The sequence below is a fragment of the Argentina silus genome, assembly GCF_951799395.1.
Source record: "Argentina silus genome assembly, chromosome: 4".
Classification (NCBI taxonomy): domain Eukaryota; kingdom Metazoa; phylum Chordata; class Actinopteri; order Argentiniformes; family Argentinidae; genus Argentina; species Argentina silus.
Window position 1 is genome coordinate 12,226,286 of NC_139658.1, and position 25,801 is coordinate 12,252,086.

Consider the following 25,801-nt stretch of genomic DNA (forward strand, 5'->3'; position numbering starts at 1 on the left):
CTTATTTTCCTTAATAAAAGGGAAGTGGTATTTGCTCAATGTTTGTGGTTTTTTAATGATTTATTTAAAATATAAGGCACTTAACTCATAACCCTTCATTAAGTTGCTTGTATACCATATAGTATAGCTTATAGCTATTTTGCTACTCAGGTAATCCAAATTTAGAGATGTATTTGTTTTATCTATCAATAGACAATGCTGCATATAAGTGAGTGTCTTGCATTGTCCACTACAAAATATATAAATATATAAATTTGTGTAGGAAACTTAAATAATGAAATATGTTGTTCATTCAGTTAATCATAGTTCATATTGTATATCTAACCATAGAAATGGAATTTAATATAATTAATTATATTTCTATTGATCCAATGATGTGGAGAAATTTTAAAAGACAGACATTTGCAAATGAACTGCAAATGTGGCTTGATCAAACTACTTCAAAGAAAATCTGAACAAAACAGCATTTATTATCCACAGGAGTTCATGTAATGAACCTACGGATGAGCACATGGGGAAATCAAACAGCATTGATTTTTAGAGAACGGTATTCCAAATGATAGTCCCACTAATTACCAGTAACCAGTAGCAACTCAATTGGAATTTGTCTCAATTACAAAAGTATGGTGCTGCTTTAAATTTCCAATACACATTTATCTCTCAAAAATAAAAACTGATAGTGTATTGTCATATTTACCTAATACCTAATATCTTACATTCCAAACCTGTTGAAGGAATGACTACATTTACAGCATTCAAGCTATATTTTCTCTCATTACAGTATCTTGTATATGAAATCACAACATTGTTTCTGGAACTGTCAGTATATGTCACTTTACAGGATACCTGCATAAGTTATTGCATAATACTGTAGTCACTCTGATATAAGGCCATTTGCGTAAAGTGTAGGCTAACCTTTCAGAATAAGCAATTAACATATGCATATGCTAAGTCCACTTGCTATTTAGGAAAAGAATAGAAACAGAAATACACAGGCATCATGGGAATATAGCAGTTGAGTTAATACAACAGCTGAAAATTTGAGTCAGGCTTTTTTAAAACTCTTCTTTCCCACAAAATGGGGGTTGAAGAGCTTAAACTATTAGCTTATTAGCATCTTAGCTGTAAACATTCATTGGCTATGACCACCTGCTATCTGTCTCTATGGCATCATTATCATCATCGCTCATCACAGGGTTCAATTGGCAAAGAATCTCCCTCTTTGAAGTGGTATAAAAAACGTTGTCATCGCCGAGATGCCTAAGGCAACCAAACCTGGAAGTGGACATTTTATTTGCTTCCTCAGTTATTTTTCAGTGACAGTCTTTCGGACGCTGTTCAAGTCATTACGTAGGAAGTTCTGCACATGCAAAAAGTCTATCATGTGGACCTTATGCATTCTCACTTGGGTTCCAAAGTGTCCAAAGTTTAAGAGTCATGTAGGCTTCTGTACAGTACCGTACACATGTTATATTGCCAGGCTTCAATGGCATATCTGTCTTTAAATTGAAGCATATGTCCAGTCCACTGCCCATGTTCATTCGGGCCAGGGCTTTGAGAGAAAAAGGGAGAGGTGTTTGCTGGAGGAAGGGATGTGTATGTTTTGGTGGAAGTATCACTGGTCAAATAGGAACTTTTTTGGATGGCGAAGAGTTGTCCGTCCAGTCGTCCAGATTCTGTCAGAGAGAGGAGAAATACAGAGAAACACTGAAAACAACACTCATCACTGTTTTCCTCCCTTGAGAGTAACATTCTACACCTCATTACATTTCAACAACATGACTGTTGCAGGAAACAAATGTTTTGTTAGTTTGTTTACTGAGAAAACGGTTATTCATTTGTACGTATATTTTCTTTTTCAATGTCGACATGTCTGAGGGAAAAGCCAGAATGCAGTCGCTAATGTGTGTGGGTGCAAGTTATCATCCCTGAAGACTAGCAAACACTTTTGTTTCACACATAAGGGATAAAGCCCACAGCTCTTAACTTCTGCTCTTTCTCTTGTTTTACAAGCAAATATTTCATCTGGAGCTTTCTCAATTGTCTCTAATTACAGTGTATCTTTCCATGCTGAGAGAAAAAGAGAAGAGGGAAATGAGAGAGTGAAAGAGAGAGAACGCTGTCCAGTTACTGTAGCATGTGTGTTTGTGGGTGTCCTTCCTTCAGATGGCTGTGATTACACCATAATGCACAAATTGCCAGGAATTACATGTTTTCTCATGTACAAAACGAAGGTTTGTTTCAGCAGCGCAAAAAACAAGTTGTGATCTTATACAGCGTCACTTTGGACCAAAGAACAGAACAGTACATCCCACCACTCTCCTGCCTGGATTTGGGCATACCAACAATAGTATCAACCAAAGCTGCATTGGCATTTGTTTCTCTCCCTAGATAGTTACCGAAATGGAAATTCAAATGAGGTTGGTTTAAAGGGTAGGAACAAACATGCACATTATGTAATGTAACCTCCAATAAATATTAAAATAGTAGCTCACAAAACATCTTGAAACATGGATAATGCATTGTACTATGGTTTTGTTTACTTATAGTCTGCCACTGAATGTAATACTGGAGTGATGGGCCATGCTTTTGATTGTATGAGGCATTTTAGACCACAATGTTCTCGGCCTATTTGGTTTATTGTGCACACTCCCCTTTGGGTTGTTCTCTGCATACGTGTCAAACCCAAAGTTATTCCAGCAGGGCTCTTTACGTACATCACTACTACAACTAGTCCAGCCTCAACTTAGCATACATATCCAGCACCTGCACTAGCCTCGGCTCAAAGTTCAAACTCCTAACAATAAAGATGAGTATCAGAAGCCCACAACTCCTGGAACAGACCTATTTGCGAGGCTCTTTAAAATGCAGATGCGTCACAGAGGACCAATACAGCTGGTCCGAGATCAGTCCAAACTTAAGCCTAACATCAAACATATGCAAAGAGAGAGGGTCCAACAGCTGTTCCTAGATCAGTCCAAACTGAAACCCACTCAAACACATGTAGAGCCAGAGGTTCCGGCAGAGGAAAGAGCAGTGACAGGCCTTCAGTTGAAGGATAAACAGAATGGAGTGCATTGTTGTTGCCAGGTTAAACACAGCAGCCTACTCACTATAAATCAGCCCAATCCATGCCAGACACCGAGAAAATATATACACATGATACACACAGACAAACAGACACACACACACACACACACACACACACACACACCTTCAATGCACAATCGCATAATAAACACACACACGTTATCCAAACATGTTATACTGTATGCACACACTAGAAACACGACACACACACACACACACACTAATTTAGGAGGAATTTATATGTTCTCTGAATTCTATCTATTCTAAGTATCTTTTGAAGCGCGGATAACCTGGAAAATGTTTTAAGCCTTCCTACTAACACTTTCCATTTTGACCCCCACAGTGCAGTAGATAATGGAAGAAACCAGAACAGTAGGTAATAACTATGCTGCTTCATTCAAGGACAATCTCCTCCACATGTCGGGTTTGGGTTTCCAACCACAGTGGTGGAACCTTCAAAGTCTGCTTTTCAGGCCGCAGAGGATTTAATAGTAATGTTAGGGGAACACCTGGAGACTGCACATGGCCTTGTGTGTGTGCTACTTTCATGTGTGTGCTACAGTTTGAGGTGCTATCCACTCATTATGTGCATGCGTAAGCACAGTATGCACATTGTATGAGTAAATAAGTATGTACATAGTTTCTTTATTTAAATGCTTGTTAGATGTGTTTTTACGTTTTCTGCATGGATATTTTGAGTGTGTGTGTGTGTGTGTGTGTGTGTGTGTGTGTGTGTGTGTGTGTGTGCGTGTGTGCGTGTGTGCTTGGGTATGTGTGTGTGTGATCACCTTGATCTCTCACCTCTCTGATCTAGAGCTCTGCTTTTCCTCCACTGTTTTCCCCTGACATGCGAGTCCAGGTTTTACATGAGTAGTGCTCAACAGTTGGGGTTCTGAGGGATTGCCTCTGCTCTCTGCACCTCATCATCCCCTAGCTTGTCATTCTTTTCTACCTCTTCTTTTTTCATCCTGTCTCTTCCTGTCTCCCTATGATAGGGTTTTCACTCACACTCATGTTTTATCTTTAATAAGCGCTTATCTTGTATGTTCTTATCTGCGTTCAGGAGAGTTACCGGCCGCCAACTCTACAAAGCTTAGTTTGTTATTTTCAAGAGACCGAAAGCAGGAGAAGATGATAAAATAAGATAGAATCATTGAAACAACATATGCACACACGCACAAGGAAATGTACACACATACACACGCATGCACACATGTAAACACTCACCCATATACACATACTAACGTAAACACGCACATGCCAGTGCATAGGCTTCAAAATAATACACTAACATATAAAAGTCCACGTAAACAAGCGCGCGCGCACACACACACACACACACACACACACACACACACACACACACACACACACACACACACACACCATCAAACTCTCCCCTGGCACACACACCTTCCTAATGCCTCACAACTGTTTCCAATCTAAAGGTTCCTGCTTGTCTGGGCCCCGGCAGGGCCTGATTGCACGACACTGGATACAAGATCCTGAGGAGAAAGGGCAAGGCTGCAGGGGAGAGAGAGAGAGAGAAAGAGAGAGAGAGAGAAAGAGAGAGAGAGAGAGAGAGAGAGAAAGAGAGAGAGAGAGAAAGAGAGAGAGAGAGAAAGAGAGAGAGAGAAGTTTTTTTGTCTTTCCTTCCCTTTCCCTCTCTTTTTTCCCCTGATTTACCTGTCTGTTTACGCTGATAGTAAAAAGCAGACCTGCAGACCTTCCTCCACTCTGCCTAAACTGTATCAGCGAGTCAATGGTAAAAAGTATTTGCTAATTTATGTACTTTGGATATAACACTTAAATAGTATCAAGTACTTTTGGCCAATAAAACTTTTTTTCGTAACTATGAAGGTAAATGACAACTTCCAGGCAGTGAACTACTGATGTTGGTTATGGCTGATCAAGTTTTACTGAATTTCCTAAAATTATAAACCCTTGTCACTCATTCTGTTCTTGAACAACAAATCCAGGCTGATGTTTTTGATGTCACAAAAATGTTTGACATTTTTTGTTTGACATTTAGTTTAAGGAAAATCATAAGCACTTGTTTTTGGCAAGCAGAGTAACATTATTCAACATATGCAGCAGATAGAGTACTGTATTACACTACTGCGTCCAAATACTATTTTAATGAAATAGGATTGTTTCAATCAGTGCGGGCTACATGTCACTTTAACAGAAACAACAACATGTGTTTAACAAAACAAGTTGATAATACATGTTGTGAAAATATTTCCTGAAAATATGTTTGCTTTGAATATTAAAAGAAATAGTTTAATGTTTCAGTTATCGGGTCAACAACTACTTTGTGTCAAATTGGACCAGATTCTGTAATATGAGCAAAATGTTACAATTAATATGTGACTCATGAAACTAATTGTGTGTTGTGTAATGATGATAACACATTGATTTGTTTTCAATATAGAATATAAAACATGTACAGTACGTATTATTATTTGATTGATCTATGCTGTCATTTTCTACACATGAAAATTATAGATTATAAAAAAATCCCCAAACTATATTTAGTTACAAACATAAATGTAACTCATGTGTCAATTTTGTACTTATCACATATACATATATAATGATATTGGGAATAGGTTGTACCTTTCTATAAATGATGCACAAAATGTTTGTATTTGCAATGCAAGCGATCAGGCGAACCAGGCACTGTCCTTCAGTTATTGTGCATGTGAATCCACAGAGATCGTAGGATAATCGTAAAACAACACTGTTATCATATATAGTATATATATAGTAAAATATGTTGTAATTCTGTTTTTGTGCATTCGCAACATTTTTTATAAACTCTTTTTCTTTTTCAAGGCACCTGCACTTCTTTCCATTCTTTCTCTTGATGTAAACATTTTTGGATAGTTAATTACTATTCATAAATCCTCTCCCACAAAATATGTATGATAAATCTATGGAACAGATTCTGCAAACCTTTTATTTTATATGTCGGCTAAATTCGCAATACTTATCCACTTTTCATACATTCATCCGTTTGTGTATTAAATGATGTAGCTGTTTACGACAACAAAGTAAAAGGAATAAAGTCTTTGTTAATTTGTTGTTTCTGTAATACTGATAAGAGCTTTGTTACATGACTGTACTTTTAAGCAAGCTGGTATATTTGTAAGACCCCCAGAATGTTGACTCCCCTCTCACAAGTGCATTTAACCTGGTTGCTTGGCCATGACAGTTTTCGGATATGTGTGGACAAATTCATCTCTCTCCTAGGACACAGATAGAACACCACATTTTGTATCATCTACGTTTCGTTCCTGGTAATGATAAGATCTGACAGACAGCCAAAGAGAACTTTAACTAAAATTGATACTACAGCAAGTGTGTAGAGTAGATCGGTCCTGCTTAGTATATACTGTATATGTATGCGTGTATGCATGTGTGTTCATACCTGAAGGACTTCACCGTAGAGGCTTGTGGAGTTGGGTTAAATTGACAGGTGGCTGGAGGCATGAAGGAGCATTGAAAGTGGAAAGGGGTCGAGGCAAAGGGTGAACCCGAACAGTGGGAGTGATGGCGCAGTGCGTAGGTAATGGGGAAAGGGTAAGGACAGCACTGCGAGGGTGATTTGGAATGAAAGAATGAGGGTCAGAAAGGGGCAGAGTATTAGGTAGAGGATCGGTTGTGAAGTGAGGAGGGTGAATTAGGAAGGGATCGACATGATGGTTATGGGATAAGGAGGGGGGCAGAGATAGTAGGCTTAGAGTGAGGGGGGACAGAGACAGTAGGTTAGGTAGGACAGGACAGGACAGGACAGGTAAGAGGGGGTACACTAGTGGCTGGCGGACATGGCCCATGCTCCCTCCATCCTCCAGACGGAGAAGGCGTAGCTCAGCCTCTCGTGGGCCAGGTAGTTACAGCTGGCCAGCTTGGCATCCATCTCGTCACTCTGCAGCACCTGGTACAGGAAGTCAATGTAACGCGACGCCAGCTTGAGGATCTGGATCTTGCTCAGCTTGTCCGAGGGCAACGTGGGGATGATCTTCCGAAGCGAGGAGAAGGCGTCGTTCAGGGACTGCGTGCGCTGGCGCTCCCGCACGTTGGCGATGACACGTTGTGTGTGCAGGTCCTCGAAAGGCTCCCCCGGGCCTCCGGGAACTAGCGAAGGAGGTGCCACCGAGACCATAACGGTGGGGGGGCTCTTCTTCAGCCGCTTGGGCCCCGACGGGACCAGGCTATTGGGGCTCCCGGCAGTGCCCCTCTCCTCTGCCCGACCCAGATTGTCCTTCTTTGGGTAAGGGACTCGCTTTCGCCCCCCACCTTGCCCACTCTTTTTGGGCCCCCTCTCCAACTCCTCTTCGCTGGCCACCAGCCCCCCCTCGGGAGAGTTGGTGCAGGACACCTCCTCTCGCATCGTAGCGTCCCTCCTAGGAACCCGTTCCTTCCTCTTCCGAGGCAGGGTGGTGCTGCTTTTCGTCCGTCTCTCTCTTTCTCTATCTCTCCCTTCTTCTGACACCAGTGTAGGACACCCTTTATCCCAGGAAATACTGGTTAAGACAAACAGGCTTACAGGTCTCGTCTTCTTCCTCCAGAGAAAGCAACAATGATGAGAGTGATAACTTTCTTTACTTACTACTGTTGAAGATCCAGATAAGTCTTTACTTCCAGTCAGACTGCTCTGTCTCCCTGTGTGTCTGTGTTGAATTCCTCACCTCCAGTTTCCCATCTCAACCTGCCTGCGGAACAACAACAAACCATCTAGTTTGCTGGTACACCTCGTCTCTTTTTATACCCGTCCACAAACTCTGGGCCTGCGGGCAGCTCCGATTGGCTTAACCGAGTTCCGTTGGGTGTGGTTTTGGTCAGAGCAGAGCAGAGAAGCAGGAAGTAGGCTTGAGGTTGGTGGATGGTAGGGAAGGGGGTAAGTGGCCGTCTTAGCCAATCAGGAGAGCCATTGCTAAAGCTGCAGAAGTTGTCTGGGTCTTTATAGGTTCCAGATTTCTCCTGGAGCACTCCTGGCGTTATCCCGCACCCGCTTGTCTGTCTCTCCACTCATCAATTCATTACATGTTTTAAACACTATTATGTAATGAAAACATATGAAACACTTTTTTCGTTGATTGAAGTACAAAGGTTACCAAAAAAATAAACAACATTTTAAATGTTTGCTATAGTACCAAATTAACGTGTTTATTATAATTGTATTAATTTATTTACACTTGTTTTTGTTATTTAATGTACTTGTTGGTTAGTTTTCTTCCACATTGTGTTTGTGTTAAACTGAAAAAATTAGGAACATTGAAAAACATACAGAACAGTGGTTGAAACAGTATATGCTGAACTTTAGATTTCGCTAGTTCACTGCATCCAGGTCAAGGACCAAGACAGGTCCCAGCCACATATACTGTAAGTCAAGTCACAGCCACAGCCTAAGACACAGTACCCACCCACAGCCAGCCACCAGAGGTCCACCAGACCTTTTCCCGCAGGGGGGCTATGCAGTCCAAATCTGGGGAGAGCCCAGGAGACCATCCCCCCCATCACCCACCGGCCAAGATTTTTTATTCCCCCAATTAGAAAAAACAAGTATGAGTTCAGTGTGTCAGGTCTGATCTCCCTGATATCTTTATGCCCTCCATAAAATCTTGATAACTGGACACTCTGAAAACAAATCTCTCAGGCCTAGGGTCATTCCTCAATCTCAGTCAGAGAAAATAACATATGGATTAAAGTCTAACAAATGGATTTTCAAGTTAAACAATAAACTTCATGATGTTGCAATTATGTTTACAAAAAACACAAATAGAAATTCACCATGACAGCTCATGGAAGCTACAAAAAACCTTGCCACATTAAATGTATTAAATGTAAAACTACTGCTCAAAGGAAACACAGGGAAATAAGATAAACAATTCAGAATAAATTGCATTTGAACATCGTTAACATCCTTACATGCTTCAATCCAACCAATGCATTTTCACATGAATTCTAAATAATAATAAATGAAAAAAACAGACAGGTACATTTACTAGGCAGATACTGTAGGTCTTCTAACCCTGAATATCAATACTCCAGCCTTACACAGGACATGAGTCGCCCTGGGGATGAAACAGGCCTATCTTTTGGTGATTCATTTTTATTTTGTAGTAATGAATATAGGTAGGCCTATATACTCTGTGGATATAAAACTATCACCTGAATATCAATTATGGTTTAGGTCTTATTCAACCCTACATTATGGCACCTTAAGTCAAATGTCACCAAAACTCCCATTCAAGGTTTATTCAGACAGTTCACCATTGATATCCCTACTGTAAATATCAACATCTACTTCAGTCTCTACAATCTCTCCATGAGACAGCCCAGTGAGGACCCTGAATAACCCCTGACCCTGTGACCCTGTGACCTCAACCCGCTAAGGTGAGAGGGCTGTTAATTGTGCCATCCATGCCCTCTGGTGGAGTAAACACACGTTCTCTCTCCACACGGAGAACCCAGGGGAACACACATCTGGGCCTGCAGTGAAAGACCACAAGGGACAACACACACACACACACACACACACACACACACACACACACACACACACACACACACACGGTGGAAACACATACAATCATGCATACACATACAATACATGTATACACTAAGAGAAAACCCTCTTATGTTAATCTGTTCCTATGAGTTATTAGCATGTGGAAGGACCTCTTATGGAATGCAGCTTTACCTGTAATTTCATGTTAGAAGACATTCTGTGAGTGTTATAACTTATAATACAACAAGATGCCTGAGGTACCTGTGCATTTGAAGGACATGGGTTGGGTGTTTGGAGACATTAATGAGTCTCATGATTGCAATAGGCAGGCTTGATTTGGTGGAGTACGCTGAGTTCAGAGTCGTTTCCACTTCAATTGACTCCAATCAACTCAGAAACAGAATTCCATTCATCCAGGCACTGAAGTGGACATCAACACTGAATTATAACAGACTATTTACATACCACGCCATTTCCAACAGAAATTCCCATTCAAATCCTGGATTAACTGGAATTAAAATTGAGTTGGCTTTGGACTCTACTGGAGACAGTGGATTTCTAAGGAGGAACAGGAAGCCCATTGTTGCCGGGGTAACCTTGGGGCTGCTTACCTTAGCAAAGCATGCCTCCATGCCACCATCACGGAAAGAATGAGCGAACGAAAGACTAACAGGAACAGCATGGCGCACCCCTCGCGCAGAACAGAGGGAAAAAGAGAAAGAGAGAAAGAGAGAATGGGAGAAGAATAAGAAAGGGGAAAAAGAAAAGAGAAGAAAGGAGAGGAAGAAAAAAGAGAGGCTGTCCAAACAGAACCAGATGCAGGAGTGTGGAGGGCCGTTTGATCTCGGCCCTCATAGGCTGATTGATGTTGCACATTTCATTTCCTTGTCAGAGTCTTGACATAATGTTTCACTAAACACTCCGGCCCTTTTTCTTCTTCTTTTTATTTTTGGGGGTAATAATTAACCCTTCCTGTAGCTGCAAATAGACAGCACACAATACTAAGAGGGTATATATATCCAGAGAGAGCTTAGATATCAAAGAGAGTAAGGCTATTGTATTGTCCAGTTACGTCTCACCCATATGGTTTAGTCATATCTGATCCATAGTGAAATATTGTCCTGGGGAATGTGAATGTTGACTCTGAAGGCACTTTTGAAGTTCCCTAGCGAAGGAAAACAATTTTCTAAGTCCATAAGGCAGTCAATTCAATTTACCGTCATACTGAAAAGTTCTGTTAGGACAACTGATCAATGGCATATTTAAAGGGACATTCCATTGTATGAACTCATTGCATGACCTGGCTGAAAATTAGTCCTAGAATAGGCTAGCTAGACAAATGGCACGCTCCATCAAACTTCTCCTCACCTTAACCCTGAGAGTTCCCTCACCCCTCCTCACCTCCATGCCCTGTCACAGAGCACAGCACCCCCACCCCCCCCGCCACCCCCCTTACCCATCATCCCTCTGGTGCTCCATGCCTCCTCTGGAGCCCACTGGGACACACGCAGACATCTGGGACCCATTTCCCCCCGTAGAGCAGGACTTCCTGTGGGGTATCGACTTAGATGGGGGGGGGGGGGGGGGGGGGCGGGGGTCAGGATAGTGGGGGATGGGTGGCACATACAGACTATAGGTTGTGAAGTGATGAGGGGTATTAAGCCAGGACAGGCAGGTTTTGGGGGCCACACTTACATTACAGTTCCAGCCTACTGAACCTAGTTTTTACACTGAGGGCTAATTTCAAAGTGTTGATCTATTTTCAAAACACAGGGAGGACGTTTGTGTGTGTGCAAATGGAAAATGTAGCATGTCCCCCTTATGTTTGGTGGCTAATGCAATTAAGTCAATGCATTCTTATAGCAAATCTGATAGGTCCCCTCAAACACACACACACACACACACACACACACCCTGTCGCTATGCTATTGGGAGTTTGTGTGTGCGGGCAAAGGAAGGCAGCTCAAAAGAAAAGCCCCTGAAGATATTTTTCTGTTGAGGCAGATAAAAAAAAACACGTAATGTTTTCACCGCTGCGTGCTAACCTGTGTTATTCCAGTTTGGCTGCGACTTATCTCCATATATTAGGCTATAATTTATCATAATATTTAGCGCCCTAGCTTCCCTCAAATGTCCCTGCTTTCATGTGTAATTTAGCCAATATCCTGCGCTGGCTCTAATTACAGTGTTTAAGTCCCGGGGTCCATACATGGCACATTACAAACACTCCCAGCGGAGTTCTGTTCTGCAGTTATATGGGCCTACTGGCTAGGCTAGTATGGCTAACTCTTTTAGGCAAACTGCACGATAGGCTACGCTAACATGGCTAAAACCTCAAGGCCAATATCAAATAGGTCATGTACAAAGTCGAATGGAACTGCACAGAAGTGTTATTTGGCTAAGAAGAATAAATGAAAAGAATGTTCCTGCTCCCTGTAGTGCTCTTTATTACAGTGGTTTTCCAAGTACAACTGTGGACATTCTTTTTATTTCAATTCCATCTCACCACAAACTATGTGATTCACTTAGACATACTACGGCTAACTTCCTAATTGTCACTGCACCCCATGGACTGGAGCACTAGCTGACATGGTTAACCTTCTGATACTGCAGCCCAATGATGAGCACGGCTGACTATGTATACTAAAACATTGTACAGCATTATGACCCTACAGCATTATGAATGCATGATGCATGACATCTAACTAATGCTCGACACCAAATGTGTGTTGAGTCTGACCTCTCCATCCAGCCCAAAGATGACTACACTGGACACACTTGGCTAGCCAGCATTTATGAGCCACCTCTATAAAATCCGAGCAGTAGGCCTACTGTATGTAGTTCCCCAAATCCAAATCTGACCACATCTTATTTGGAACACATCTCAAACTGATTCATCTCATTGCTTGGGCCAAAGTAGCTTTTCAGGCAAATGGATTATCTGATGGGTCCCAAGGGTGTCTGCATTCGGTCTAGCGCTGCCACCTACGGTCCACATTGCGCCCAGGCAATGGAGCAAGCAAGGGATTGAATCCCCAGGCTGCCTCTTCCTGCTGTCATCCTCAATTTCTCTTCTCGCTCATTACTTTCCTAATAAAATAACTAAAGAAGGGGTATGTCCCAAGGCAGTGAACTGAGGCAACCTTGTAGGTCATAAAACATGACACTGGAGGAGGTTGATTTGATAGTGATCTATTACCCCTCAAGTTGTCTGAGTACAGGTGAAGTACCAGAGTATCAGTTAAGTAGGGAGCACCAGCAAATCCTTGTACATTCTCACACACTATGTTCAGTCCAAGTACATTGTCTCTTTCCATCGCCGAGGACGACACTTCAAGCAACACATGTTGGGTGTTAAGTTAGCCAATCTAGCAACTAGTTAGTGGAACCTTCTCACCTACGATTGGTAGTTGCCAAAGTCGCAGCTGAATATTTGCATAAGATAGAGCTCGTCTCAATTCTTGTTGTGTAACCAGCGGTCGTGTCTCTTGATGTCCCCTCATATCGCATACTTACCTTGAAAATAATTGTTTACCGGTCACCTTGTCGCTCAATGAAGCTTTCAGTCAAAACAGTCACACTTGTTCACTCGCACACACGTTACTCATAGTCAGTAACAACAGAATATAAAGGCAAAAACAAGATTATACTTCTCATAAGAAGTATAATCAAGAAAGAAGTATAATCAAGAAGTATAATCAAGAAAACAAGAAAACAAGATTATACTTCTCATAAGACCATGGTCTTATGAGAAGTATAATCTTGTTTTCTTGTTTTTGCCTCGAAATTATTTTCTTGCAATTCCTCCTGTCGTCTCCTCCCGTCCTACACTCGTGTCCTCCTCAAAACGTCACAACGAGGGGAGAAATCGAGGAGTGAATGAGGAAACAAGCATGAAGGGAATTGTGGTCGTAAGAATTGAGATGTCCTTGTCCGCTCCCATGTCCTGTCGTCACCACTCCTTCCACTGAGATGTACATAGATTGGCACGGCACAAATTGGGATGCCTTGGTGTTATGTTTATAAGCCTAGTATGATTGAATACCGGTAGGATGTTGTGTTTGCAATAAATCTTCCTAACCTTTGGGTTAGATTACTGGAACATGGAAGATTTCAACATCCTCACAAGAATACAGCAATTTGCCCACAGATGGTGAATGAGTGTGGGAATGATATTTCTAGTAATTTCCCCACTCAACAGAATACAAAACATCACTTTTTTGGTTTAAAAATGTTGTTATTATTGTAAAAACTCTGAGAATTTCGTTGTAGGAATTGTCAATATGTTGTGTAGGATGTTATAGATTACTTTTTCAATTCATCTCCTGTGTGGACCGTTATGTAGACAGACACGTATTTGTGTTGTGCCTTTCCAGAATCCCGTCTAGTAAAAAAAGGGGGTGTGGATGTTACACGTAAGCAGAAATCCTACAAACTCTTCTGCATGAAGATACAAGATTGTATCCTTCAGTGGGGCACCTCCTTGAAGAGGCGAGGACAGGGAGGAATACACCTGTTTGACAATTGATATGTTCTTAAATATGGCAACCACTTAACGGTTTCCGGGACACGGAGGACATGAGGACGGAGGAGTCGAGGAGAGGACAGATTTTCTGACAATTCAGAAACAGCTATTGTGTTTGTGGCTGAGATACACTAGACTTCAAAATGTGAAAGCTTCGAAAGAGGTCAAAATACAGTATGAAGGCTTCAAAAGACCAGGTCCTCTCTGACCAGGTCCTACCACACAATACCGACAAAGATACAGTGTGGGTCTACGTAGGCCAACAAATGTGTTGCATTCTTAGAACAGAGCAGTTGCATTAGAAATACCGACATAGCTCTGTAGGTTGGTTCAAAGCACTTTCACGTTAAATCAATCCCCCTGTTCCATTAGATTAGATGACCTTACGAAAGTTATGCTCAACTAATGTTTTTTTTTATAGTTTCTTTTTAATCCCTTGTTCTGGTACTGGTTGTCCTTGTGAAGCCACTTCAAACGCACGCTGCCATGGCATATCCCTTTGTGCTCTAAAACGGCAAATATGTGTCTCCTAAAATGTTTCAGATGCGAGGTTCTGTGGTCCACGGCCAGAGCAACACAGAAAACAAAAGAGTCTAGGAACAAAACATTGATTGAACCTGAAGGTCGGGCATCTACTGTACTGCTGCCAACTGAAAGGGTTAATCACGTCTGGACCTTATGTTAGTTATAAACAGAGAGACAAGAAGGGAGAGAGAGAGAGAGAGAGAGAGAGAGAGAGAGAGAGAGAGAGAGAGAGAGAGAGAGAGAGAGAGAGAGAGAGAGAGAGAGAGAGAGAAATTAAGGTGCAGCAATGAAACAGAGAAAAAAGAGAGAGAGAGAAAGGAGAAGAAATGCAAAGGTCCAAAAACACATGCTTCAGTTTGTAAATAAAACAGTAAATTGCTATGGATATTGCTTAAATATCTGTGGGCTTTGTACTGCGTTTTGCGGAAGTTCCTGGGAAATCATTCCGAAACTGCCTTTTCAAAATGCCAAAGCGCCTTTTAATGTCAAAGCAGCCATCTGGTTCTCTACTAATTCAAGATGTTTGCTTTTCATTCACGTTTTTTTCCTTCGTTTTCTTTCTATAAATTCTCATAAACCAAAATATCTTTGAAACTGAATGGGTCTTTTTAATAGTGTTTTTACTCAATTCATTTTCTTACATTCTAAGTGCAACAATGAATTTCTGAACGTCACATACAGTAGGCATGCATGCTGTACAGTAAATGCAAAATAGCAAAGTCTTGTTCATACTGTATATATTTTAGAACAAAAGGTTGGATACTGTATACCATTAATTACTAATGTCAATTGTCCAAAGGGGTCTTAGAAGTTCCATTCTGCATCCTAAATACTGCATATGTTACCATGAGATGATTGCTGGTAAAAGATAAGTTACATTTACAAGATAAGGTGGACAGTTAAAAGCTACTGTGACTGTTCCATTTAATATCAATTATTAGACCCACTCAAAAAAACTTTTGATATACACCAAAAGTGGACTGGAACACCTACAGTACTGTAACATGAGTACATGTAATAGGCGATATGGGTTAGAATACATCAATATGCAGATACATTTTTCTCATCTACTTTCAGGTGCAACTACAGTAGATAAATACATAAACAATAAAGAGGCTCAATTAATTTAAATAAAGTATATCAAATAAAATATGATCTAATAATAGATACATCTAATTTGATTTAATCAGGTCAAGACAGATTCACAGTACATGTGTAATACAAGGTGATTTTATCCTTATGTATATTTTTCCCATCAGGAAGTTTTATATATTTCAGACTTTTTCAAGTTTCCTTTCCTTCTTTCAGTTTCATTATATCTGCCAGTTAAGTCTTAGACGACTTCCTTCCTTGATTTTTGTGGAAAGGAGTCCCATAATTGAAGGAAATTCAACCCCTCCCCCTCTGTACATACCACACAAAAACACACACACACGTTTTACAACCTACAGTATAAAGTTAATAGGCCGCTCTTTGGTCCAAACCCTACAGCTTAGTTAATGGGGAGTAATGAGGATTGTTCTTCAGTTTCTTAATGTAAAACGTAATAACAGCAAGATAAAAAAAAATGTTGCTATGGCTACTTAACCACAACATTGCAATTACCTTGATACAATGTGACTCGCAGGGCTTGCAAACAAACCAATGTAATGCTATAAAGATATATAAGTACCAACAAGAATGTTATTAAAGCAAAAAAGTAGGATGAGGACAGCAAAAAAAAAATAATGATAGTCCTCTTATGAAGGATCAAAGTTTAAGATAATCCTTCTTAATAATGACATCATTGATAGAACTCTGAACTCTAAAAGCTTACTCTTTATGTTTCAGAGGAACTATAAATACAAAAAAGCTTGGAACGAGTAGATCTGAGAAACTAGTTGCATTTGCAAGTCAATCACCTCACAGAAGTATAATTGTCAACAATACAAGTGTTGTAACAAACACTACTATCGAAATGTGACTCATATATTCTCCATATCAACTTCAAAACCCCTTTATGAGGTAGCTGCATTAACCATACCATATACCAACAACCCTTTGCAACCCCCTCCTCTCCTTTGAGGGCCAAAATAAAAATGTGGATGGATTGAATAATTGCCTAACTTCAAAGGGCAGGTTATTGCCCTAGCATTTACTGTTGCCTGCAGTGATATGGGGGTGTTTTCTCCTATTATGTGGGCTGGGCGAGTGGGAAAATGGCCCACTGCTTCTCAGTGCAAATCCCACTCTAATACCAGGTCAGCCTCAACACTGACCCCTCTGACCTTGGCTAAATAGAAATTACAACATTTCACTCCTTCAAAACACACTGGGCGCCCCCAGAGTTTAACCACTCTACCTTCATTGAGTAGGCCTACTTATGAGACACAAAATAGCTACTACTACCCCCCACATGCATACTCAGTGTGGTTAACTTAAAGTTTAGCTTAGGATAGTGTTGGTGGTGGAGCTGTCACCTAAATTCCCACAGTGGCTTTGCCACAATAAATTCACACTGTATGGTGTCCCACATCTTAAGGTGATGGACATTTCACTTTGTTACCACTCTAACCCCTGAGTACATCATAGAAAATAACTTATCATAAGATCTGACCATTTCCTTCAAAGCAGATAGAGAACTTGTTGCTGAGGGATAATGTAACACACAATACATGTACTAACACAAACACACAGGACTGTCATAAAATAATACTTTATTAATGCAGAGCTCACACAGACATACCTGTACATACATACATTCCTACATACACACAAGTGTTTACATGGATATACACACACAATGCCATATTGCATTATATTACAATATGATAGATATGGTAGCACAGAAGGAAAAAAATGTGTTTAAAAAAGGCTGACTTTTTAAAGGATGAGTACACTCAAATGAATCTCATTCGGCAACAGAGTGATCATCACAAATGGTTTTGATCTGAGAAACAACAACAAAGGTTATGATTACTAAAGCATGCATGTCATCAATCCTCATGTTGTGAGCTAAAGCCATTACCGAGATACAATCGACGGACCCAACGCAAAGCCCCAATGGTCCTTCTTTCACTTGTGGGGTTGTCATTCACGTCCACACGACTTCCTGTCACAGCAATAACAAAACGCTACAAAATAGAAATAACAAGCGTACTAAAAAGAGACAGGTGGGTTTCACTTGCAACTGTTTTGAGAAAGCAGTTGTTTCAACATTCTGAGATAACAATGCTACAGTATCTATATTCATAGTCTTTACATACACTCAATGGTGTGGATGCTGTGAAAGTGTTTTGAGACACAACAGACTACTGTAAATGTAGTGGGTTCATCACATTGATTCCAGGTGAGAGTATGTTTCAATGGGCCCAAGCATACATTTCAAACACGAATAAGACATCCTTAAAAACAACACAACTGGGAAATCCTTCTTGTTGTGTAGTACCTTGTGTTACATGACTTGTGCAAGTAAAGTGTACTTATATGCTCACAGTACATTGACAACTAATCTGAGATTGTACATATTCAAAGTTAACAAACCTTTTTTCAAAATGTGTGGTATACATTACTTACAAATGCCACTTTTGATGGACTGACACCCCCTTCTGGCCAGAGGAAGGAAATGCAGTATTTAATCAGAGCCAGATAGATGAGGTGCTTAGAAAAACTAACAAATAGTATTTCCCATTAAAAATACTTCCTGAAAGTATACAACCACAATAAGAAACAAGCCTAATCCCATAAAAAGGAGATTCTGGGGTACAGAGCTAAAAACAACTTCAGAGGACACAACAAGATTACAGATTAAAACATATCATGTATATATAGGAAGAGAGTAAAATCCCTAAAATGTAAAAACAATAAAAAAAATAAGGGATAAACTGGCCTTGTAGGACTGGGAATACCCTGATCACACACAGGAAGAAAGAGGGGGGGGGGGAAACTTGGCCAAGGAGGCACGGGTGCGGGCGGAGGTCCAGCTACGCATTCCCTCATTCACACAGACAACACGTTCTCACCCCTCACCCCCATTATTGCCCTCAATATCTCCCCATCAACAACGTTGACCCTCCTCTCCTTTACTTATTTAAAATAGCCTCCTTGTTGTTCACTCTCTCCAGGCTTTTACTTTCAGCCTTCCCTCCCTCCCTCCCTCCCTCCCTTCCTTCCTTCCTTCTTTCATCAGGTTAGGAAACCTGCTAAGTTAGTCTACCGTAGACCTCGCCCCATGGAGGATTAAGGGTGGTTAAAAGTCACTTAGAATGCTGATGTCGGCAAACTCCTTGCGGTAGCGGTGGGAGTACAGGGCCAGCAGGAAGGACCACTTTAGAGTCATGAAGCTCCACACACATGACAGGAACAGGCTCTCCGGGTCAGTCAGGGCTATGGATGACAGAGATTATATGTGTGAGTATGAGATATCATCCTGGGGAAAAGCCATAGTGGACTACTGTAGGTCTGCAACTGAGTAGCTGTCTGTTCTGGTATCTGAGAAATCACTCTGGTGCTTTGTCAACATCCGTCAATGACTCGGGTGCATCTTCAATGAAAACACCTAGGCTAGTCTTGAGTATGCGCATGTCGTGGGTGGATTTCTTTTAACAGACAGAAGTTGATCATTTCCAAAACTGACATGATTTCAGGGGTTTTAATCACTCAATACCAATGACCAAACACACATGATGCAGTGTAGGGGAATGAGAGGGATTAACAAGGGCTCGTCAGTCAGGGAAGAGGGGGTTTGCAACAAGTTAAGGGTAGAGCGAGTGAAGGGGAGAGGTCGGTCAATGAGAAGGAGCTGGAGGGGGAACACATAAGGATGAGAGAGGGAGCAGGAACAATACTAATAGGATATTAGTATCCTATTAGTGGCTCAGTTGGTAGAGCATGGCGCTAACAACGCTTAGGTTGTGGGTTTGATTCCTACTGGGATGTATTGAAATGTATGCACTCACTGCAATGTAAGTCGCTTTGGATAAAAGTGTCAGCTAAATGGCATATATTAGGATCAATGTGAAAGTCTGCAAAGGGGAAAATTGTCACACAAAAAGACACAACATAAGGTTTGTGAGCCTCACACTGTTTGTTGGTGATAGCGAGGGAGAGGAAGGTGATGAAGGCCACTATGGCCAGCAGGGAGAAGACGACTCCAATGAAGAGGAACAACTTGAGGCCCTTCAGCCAGGTGCGCCAGTAGTCCTGCAGGTACATGATGTGTGCGACGAGGGCCCAGAGTGCCAGCACACCTGAGGGGGAGAAACACACACACACACACACACACACACACACACACACACACACACACACACACACACACACACACACACACACACACACACACACACACACACACACACACACACACACACACACACACACAGACAGTTAGTTTGAGTTAGTATGTGGATTTATATAAATCAAGTCAGGAGAGACGGTTCTTCATAGATTACTACAAGACGCTATTGATTTCTGGGTCCCGAGCGGTGTGGTATGTGTTAGCATTCCTGACTCAGTGTACAGCATTTTGCTGTGTCACTGTGTGTCTCAAAGTCACACTCTTTTGCCTCCTTTTTTTACAGTGTCAGTTTCAAAACCACTCGCTACTTTTCTCTGTTTAACAGGATGTGCGCTGTCCCACATGACACTTCCACTGGATGACCATGCAAAAAAGGGTTAAGGTGCCATCAGACTGACCATCCATGAGATCAAAATGATAGTTTTAACCATGTTTTCAAGGTATACAGTGTTTGTTTACAGTTGCATTGTTTACAAACAAGGGAGTAAACCAGGCTTATATTTTGGGTTCTAATGGGTTAAAACAGCTGAACTAAGCTCATGAGGCATTTATAAGTTATATTCTTCAAGAATCAATGGCAATATATCATGAATTCAAAAGTTCAAAAGTCCAAAAATTGATGTATTTTTTAAAGGTGCAAATGTTGTCAGAACTGATGAGTAGGTACATTGTACGGGTTAACTTGGTTGAGGTGTGGGTTAGGATTTGTGATTAAATTCACTTTTGTGGTTAGAAAGCTCCATGCTCCCTAATGTCTAGCATAACAAGATGATGACCACCATGTTAAATTGACATCTCTACAACCCAAACATTAGGTCAGTCATGGTTAGCAGCATATTGTTTCTGCTGTGTCAATGTCATGACAACCCCTCATTTCCCCATTTCATGGTATAAAATCATGAGGTTAGGCACATGCCATTGAAAATGCTATCATATTGATTACCTCATCATTCACATCAGCAATACATCACATGTGGCACATCATGACTCCACAAGAAAAAATGCTTTGTCAAGTGGATGGGGTCTGTGCGTGTGTATGTAGGGTTGAATTTGGCCGAGATGGACATGAAAAACATTGCTCTTTTAATGTTTGATTTAATGTTTGATTGCAACATTCATTGGTTAGGAAATAGTGAGGGAAGTGTTTAGACAGGAGGATTACTGATGAGACAGCAGAAACTGCTCCATTTGTCGAAAAAATATTGAGGCTGCTTTAAGAGAGAATAGAGAGAAAAGTCACACAGATATGCTGAGCAAAGAATAAATTACAAGTTCAACCACAGATGCCACTTGTTAACTAGTGAGCCATAAAACCATTATGTAACTAATAAAGAAATGGAACACAAGCATTGGAGGCAATACTTGAATTTTAGCAACTGTAGTACTTAAACAAGGCTATTTTCCTAACATTTAAGAGTGATAACATACAAATATACATTTCTGATACCGTCAAATTGTCAAACATGATTGTCAGTGGAATGTTGCTGACAGCAATGCATGTTTTAACATTGCTTTACGGTTCAAGACCTTATCAGACTCTTATCAGGTCTCAAGTCAGCATATTGTAATGGTGATGATGAGATGATCTCGGATGGGATTAAGGGGACACGTGTTCTACATTGATCTAAATTGAGATATGAAAGGTTTTCAGTCTAAACTCGGTCTAAGCAGTTTGAGCTGACACCCAATCGGTTTTTGACCGGACATTACAGTTTTGCAGTTTTAAGCACTGTGTGCAGTTAATAGATTGAAGATTAGTAATCTGTTATGTTACTAAAGTTAAGAGGCGTGCTACAGCGTTTGGAAAGTTGCAGATATGCGACTAATGGCTGTAACCAGTGTGTGCAATGCATGGGGCAAATATCTTCAAATGTATTTGCATGTCTATCTGGGCGGTATGCAATGTTACACTCACTTGACCCAGGGTAGCAAAGTACATCGCATGACCGACAGTAGCTGTTCTCACAACTCCTTAAGTATACAAATCAATGAAGTTGTGCGAACAGCTTTGCAGGACCTTGATTTAATCAGTTGGTAATATAGCATGCGCATTCCACAGTACTGTAGCGACTGTTCAGTCTGAACCAGCAGATCAATACTGTGGCTTCACGAGATATACCTGCAGTCTCATCATGGCCAACATAAATCATTCCAACATGGCATTTACTTCACCTGATAGTCCTCCCATTGCCGCTGTCCATGGTTGTTTATACGCGACGTTCCACACGAGAAACGCAGAGAATCCCATCAGCATGCCAAAGGTGGCATATCCGATACTGATGTAGGTCTTATTGACCCCCATTGGGACACCAGAAAACGAGGTGACACGACAAGTAGACTGAAATTTCAACAGCTAACGTCGATGTTAAAAACAACTGGAAACTCGCCCCCTGCTCTCCTATCCTCGCTGTCTCTCAACTGTAGCTAGCTAGGCTATGCTAAGTGGTAAGAAAAAAAACAACACTCTTTTGCTAGGTGACACTGTCAGCAAAGTTAAACGAGAGTGTGGCTAGTGATAGCTACATGAACGACGAGTCCTAGCTACTTGTTATGTGTGGAAGTAAAAAAAACAAAAAACATTTGCATGCTTATCTAATATTTACAGCCAATGTGCCAAAGAAATCCAAGAGGTGTGACTGTAATATGGTAAACAGCGGCCACTGTGGTCTTGGAAGACTCCTTACACCCCTTCAGACAGACAGAGACCTTATACACTTACGGAACACTTTATTAGGACACCTTCTCATGGTGGAGGTGGTGTAATGGTAATGGTGTGGGGAATGTTTTCTTCGCACACTTTGGGCCCATTAATACCAATCAATCATCGCTTGAATGCCACCGCATATTTGAGTATTGCTGACCATGTGCATCCCTTCATGGCCACAATTTACGCATCTTCTAATGGATACTTCCAGCATGATATTGCACACAAAGCAAAAGTCGTCTCAACGACTCTCAAAGGAATGTTTCCAACATCTTGTGGAATCATTGCCACAAAGAATTGAGGCTGTTGTGAGAGCAAAGGGAGGCCCTACCCAGTATTAGTATAGTGTTCCTGATATACTGCTTGGTGAGTGTATATTGAATATTGGTCTTTGTGTGAATGTGTCCTTACGTGCAAATACTCTCCTGCAATTTACCTGCTCCAGACCTAGTCCTGTTACAGGTAATGAGTCTATGGGGCAGAGGTAAAATGCAACACAGATACTGTAGATCCACTCTCTCTTTTCCTTGTATCCTGAGGTGCAGGTGTATTTGGTAGAATGAGACTCAATTGTTTAATTTAGTGGAACCACTATGAGTTAGTTCAAGATGTCTGTCAGGACGGTTTTATTTAATTCAGGCCTAAAATGATCAGATTGATTTAAATTTATTCAACACATTATTAAATTCCATGCCAATTTGTTTAATTTCATATCAATTGAACCCAAGCAGAAACCCCAGCAAGAGATCATTTGGAAAACAAAATTCCACTCCCCAGAATAAAATTAATTAATTAATTAATAATAATATTACATCACAAGATACAAAAAATTATTATAATAATAACAACACCAGACAAAGATACAAATAGTACATTTTGTTATGCCTCAAAGCTATTCCGAATCAATAAAGGTCAAATCATTAACGAAAGTGAGTATGGGATCCCATCTAATATATGCCATTTAGTTGACGCTTTTATCCAAAACATTGCAGTGAGTGCAACAATGCACCTGCGCGCTATGATAGGGAAAGGCAACAACATTGCCCTTATTTTAGTTGATTTGAGGCGAAAGGAGAAGGATACAAAATTATGGTCAGAAACTGGAAGAGGGGTAAGAGTAAGGTTGGAGGTTTGGGGGGATCTGGGTCAAGCTGATTGCCCGCCTTATGAGTCGGAGGAGAGTGGGAAAGGGTAAGGTCGAACGAGGAGAGACGGTTAAGAAGGCCAGACGAGCCACCAGATTCTTCTCTCCACCCTCTCAGAGCTTGGCATCTCTGCCATCGACTTACAACAAATACATTTGTTTAAGTAAGTGAATCATCTGTCCATCAGTCATCATAAGATAAAGTAATCAATGCTCGGACCAGGGGCCATAGGCAGTCACAATGCTAGAAGAAGGATTTTTTTTAACAGGAGAGAAACTTGTACAGGGGGGTAGTGGGGGTGAAGAGGTCTTTTGGAGGGACCGATAAGATGTAGCCTGAAGAGATGGGTCTTCAATCTACGGCGGAAAATTGGTAGTGACTCTGCAGTCATGACAGCAGTGGGAAGCTCGTTCCACCAGCAGAGTGCCGGGACAGTGAAAAGCTGTGACCGAGTAGTGCGGCTGCTGCATCCACATAGAGGCGGCGGTGCCAGGCGGCCAGCCTAGGTGGAAGAGTGGAGTGATCGGGCAGGGGTTTGGGGGCTGACCACTGCTTGCAAGTAGGGAGGGCTGTTCCCTTTGCCGCCCGAATCTGATGCAAGCTGCTACCGGGAGCCAGTAAAGGCAGCATTTGGAGAGATTGAACATCAGACGGGCGGCAGCGTTCTGGATGAGCTGCAGAGGCCTGATGGTGGAGGCGGGGAGTCCGGCCAAGAGTGCGTTGCAGTAGTCAAGGCGAGAGATCACAAGTGTTTGGTCCAAAAGTTGTGCTGCTTCTCTGGTGAGGATTGGACGTATCCTTCTGATGTAGAGGAAGAATCTACAAGAGTGTGAGAAGTCTTGGAAAGGGCAGGCTTACCCCGGGAGGAAGAGCAGCTCAGTCTTGTTAAGGTTAAGCTTGAGGTGGTGGGCTGACATCCAAGCAGAAATGTCTGCAAGACATGCAGAGACACGTGTTGCCACATGTGAGTCAGAAGGGGGGATAGAGAGAAAGAGTTGAGTGTCATCTGCATAGCTGTGGTAGGAGAAACCATGTGAGGAAATTACCGAGCCAAGAAATTTGGTATAGAGGGAGAACAGTAAGGCCCCTAGGACAGAGCCCTGGGGGACCCCAGTGGTGAGGGCTCGTGGAGAGGACAGCGATCCTCTCCATGTCACCTGGTAAGAGTGATTGGCCAGGTAGGATGCAAACAAGGAGTGTGCCGAGCCAGAGATGCCCTATTCTGGGTGGTGGAGAGAAGGACCGAGTGGTTTACTGTGTCGAATGCAGCGGACAGGTCCAGAAGTATGAGAACAGAGGAGAGGGAAGAAGTTCGAGCAGAGTGGAGGGCCTCCATGACAGCAAGGAGAGCAGTCTCAGTAGAGTGCCCAGCCTTAAAACCGGATTGGTGTGGGTCAGGGAGGTTGTTCTGAAGGAGGTAGTGAGACAGTTGGTTAGAGACAGCACGTTCAAACGCATGTCAAATGGGCGCAATCAACTGCTCGTTCAAACACAAGTCAAATGGACACGCTTATTAGGTTCTATTTAGGCAAGCCGTGATTTTATAGGGGTACAGAGTGTGTGTCCCATAATGAGAGGTTGACCAAGTCGACTGAAAGAGAACACCGGTTGCATTAAATCTTTCATTAGATTTTCAACTGGTCAGAAGTGCTGTTGAACATGATGTAGGACTTGCCATCCTCTGGCTGCTCTAAGCCATCTTTCAGAGATGAGTAGATGGATTCAATCATGATGAACAGACGAAGCCTACACATCTGATGCACTTTGGGTCATAGACGCAGTCCTATACTCCACATGCCAAGCTCAGGAGAGGTCATGGTCATGTTGTAACCGTTGCCAGGTCTTCTGAAGAGGGTGACCATGGCGGTCGATTTGAATCACTTTACCAACTTTGACCTTTACTCCTCTACTCCTCAGGCACATGTCTGGGGTATCTGAAGGTTTTATTCAAATCATGGCTTACTGACGAAAACCAAAGAATGTGATGATAGATCCTGCCATCTCAGATGTGTCATGA

The 25,801-nt window shown here is 41.7% G+C and overlaps 2 protein-coding genes across 2 annotated transcripts; both read right to left on the reverse strand.

The window, feature by feature from the left end:
* Positions 1 to 6,904: 6,904 nt before the first annotated feature.
* LOC310803338 (twist-related protein 2-like) lies at positions 6,905 to 7,486 on the reverse strand (the record flags this gene model as incomplete). The annotated part of the gene is made up of 1 exon (XM_083668076.1): positions 6,905 to 7,486. One exon carries the CDS (start codon positions 7,484 to 7,486, stop codon positions 6,905 to 6,907), a length of 582 nt encoding a protein of 193 aa, XP_083524202.1.
* Positions 7,487 to 18,851: 11,365 nt separating this feature from the next.
* On the reverse strand, positions 18,852 to 22,512 carry LOC310802923 (heme transporter hrg1-A-like). Its single transcript, XM_083667542.1, has 3 exons — positions 22,108 to 22,512; positions 19,718 to 19,885; positions 18,852 to 19,022 (listed from the first exon to the last, which is right to left on the reverse strand). Exons 1-3 carry the CDS (start codon positions 22,235 to 22,237, stop codon positions 18,886 to 18,888), a joined length of 435 nt encoding a protein of 144 aa, XP_083523668.1. The 5' UTR covers positions 22,238 to 22,512; the 3' UTR covers positions 18,852 to 18,885.
* Positions 22,513 to 25,801: the final 3,289 nt, after the last annotated feature.

Coding starts and splice junctions, on each gene's coding strand:
- LOC310802923 (XM_083667542.1), bottom strand. CDS start 22,237: ATGGGGGTCAATAAGACCTACATCAGTATCGGATATGCCACCTTTGGC. Junction 19,886..22,107: donor GGCAATGGGAGGACTATCAG/GTGAAGTAAATG, acceptor TCTCCCCCTCAG/GTGTGCTGGCACTCTGGGCC. Junction 19,023..19,717: donor CGCTATCACCAACAAACAGT/GTGAGGCTCACA, acceptor TGTCATCCATAG/CCCTGACTGACCCGGAGAGC.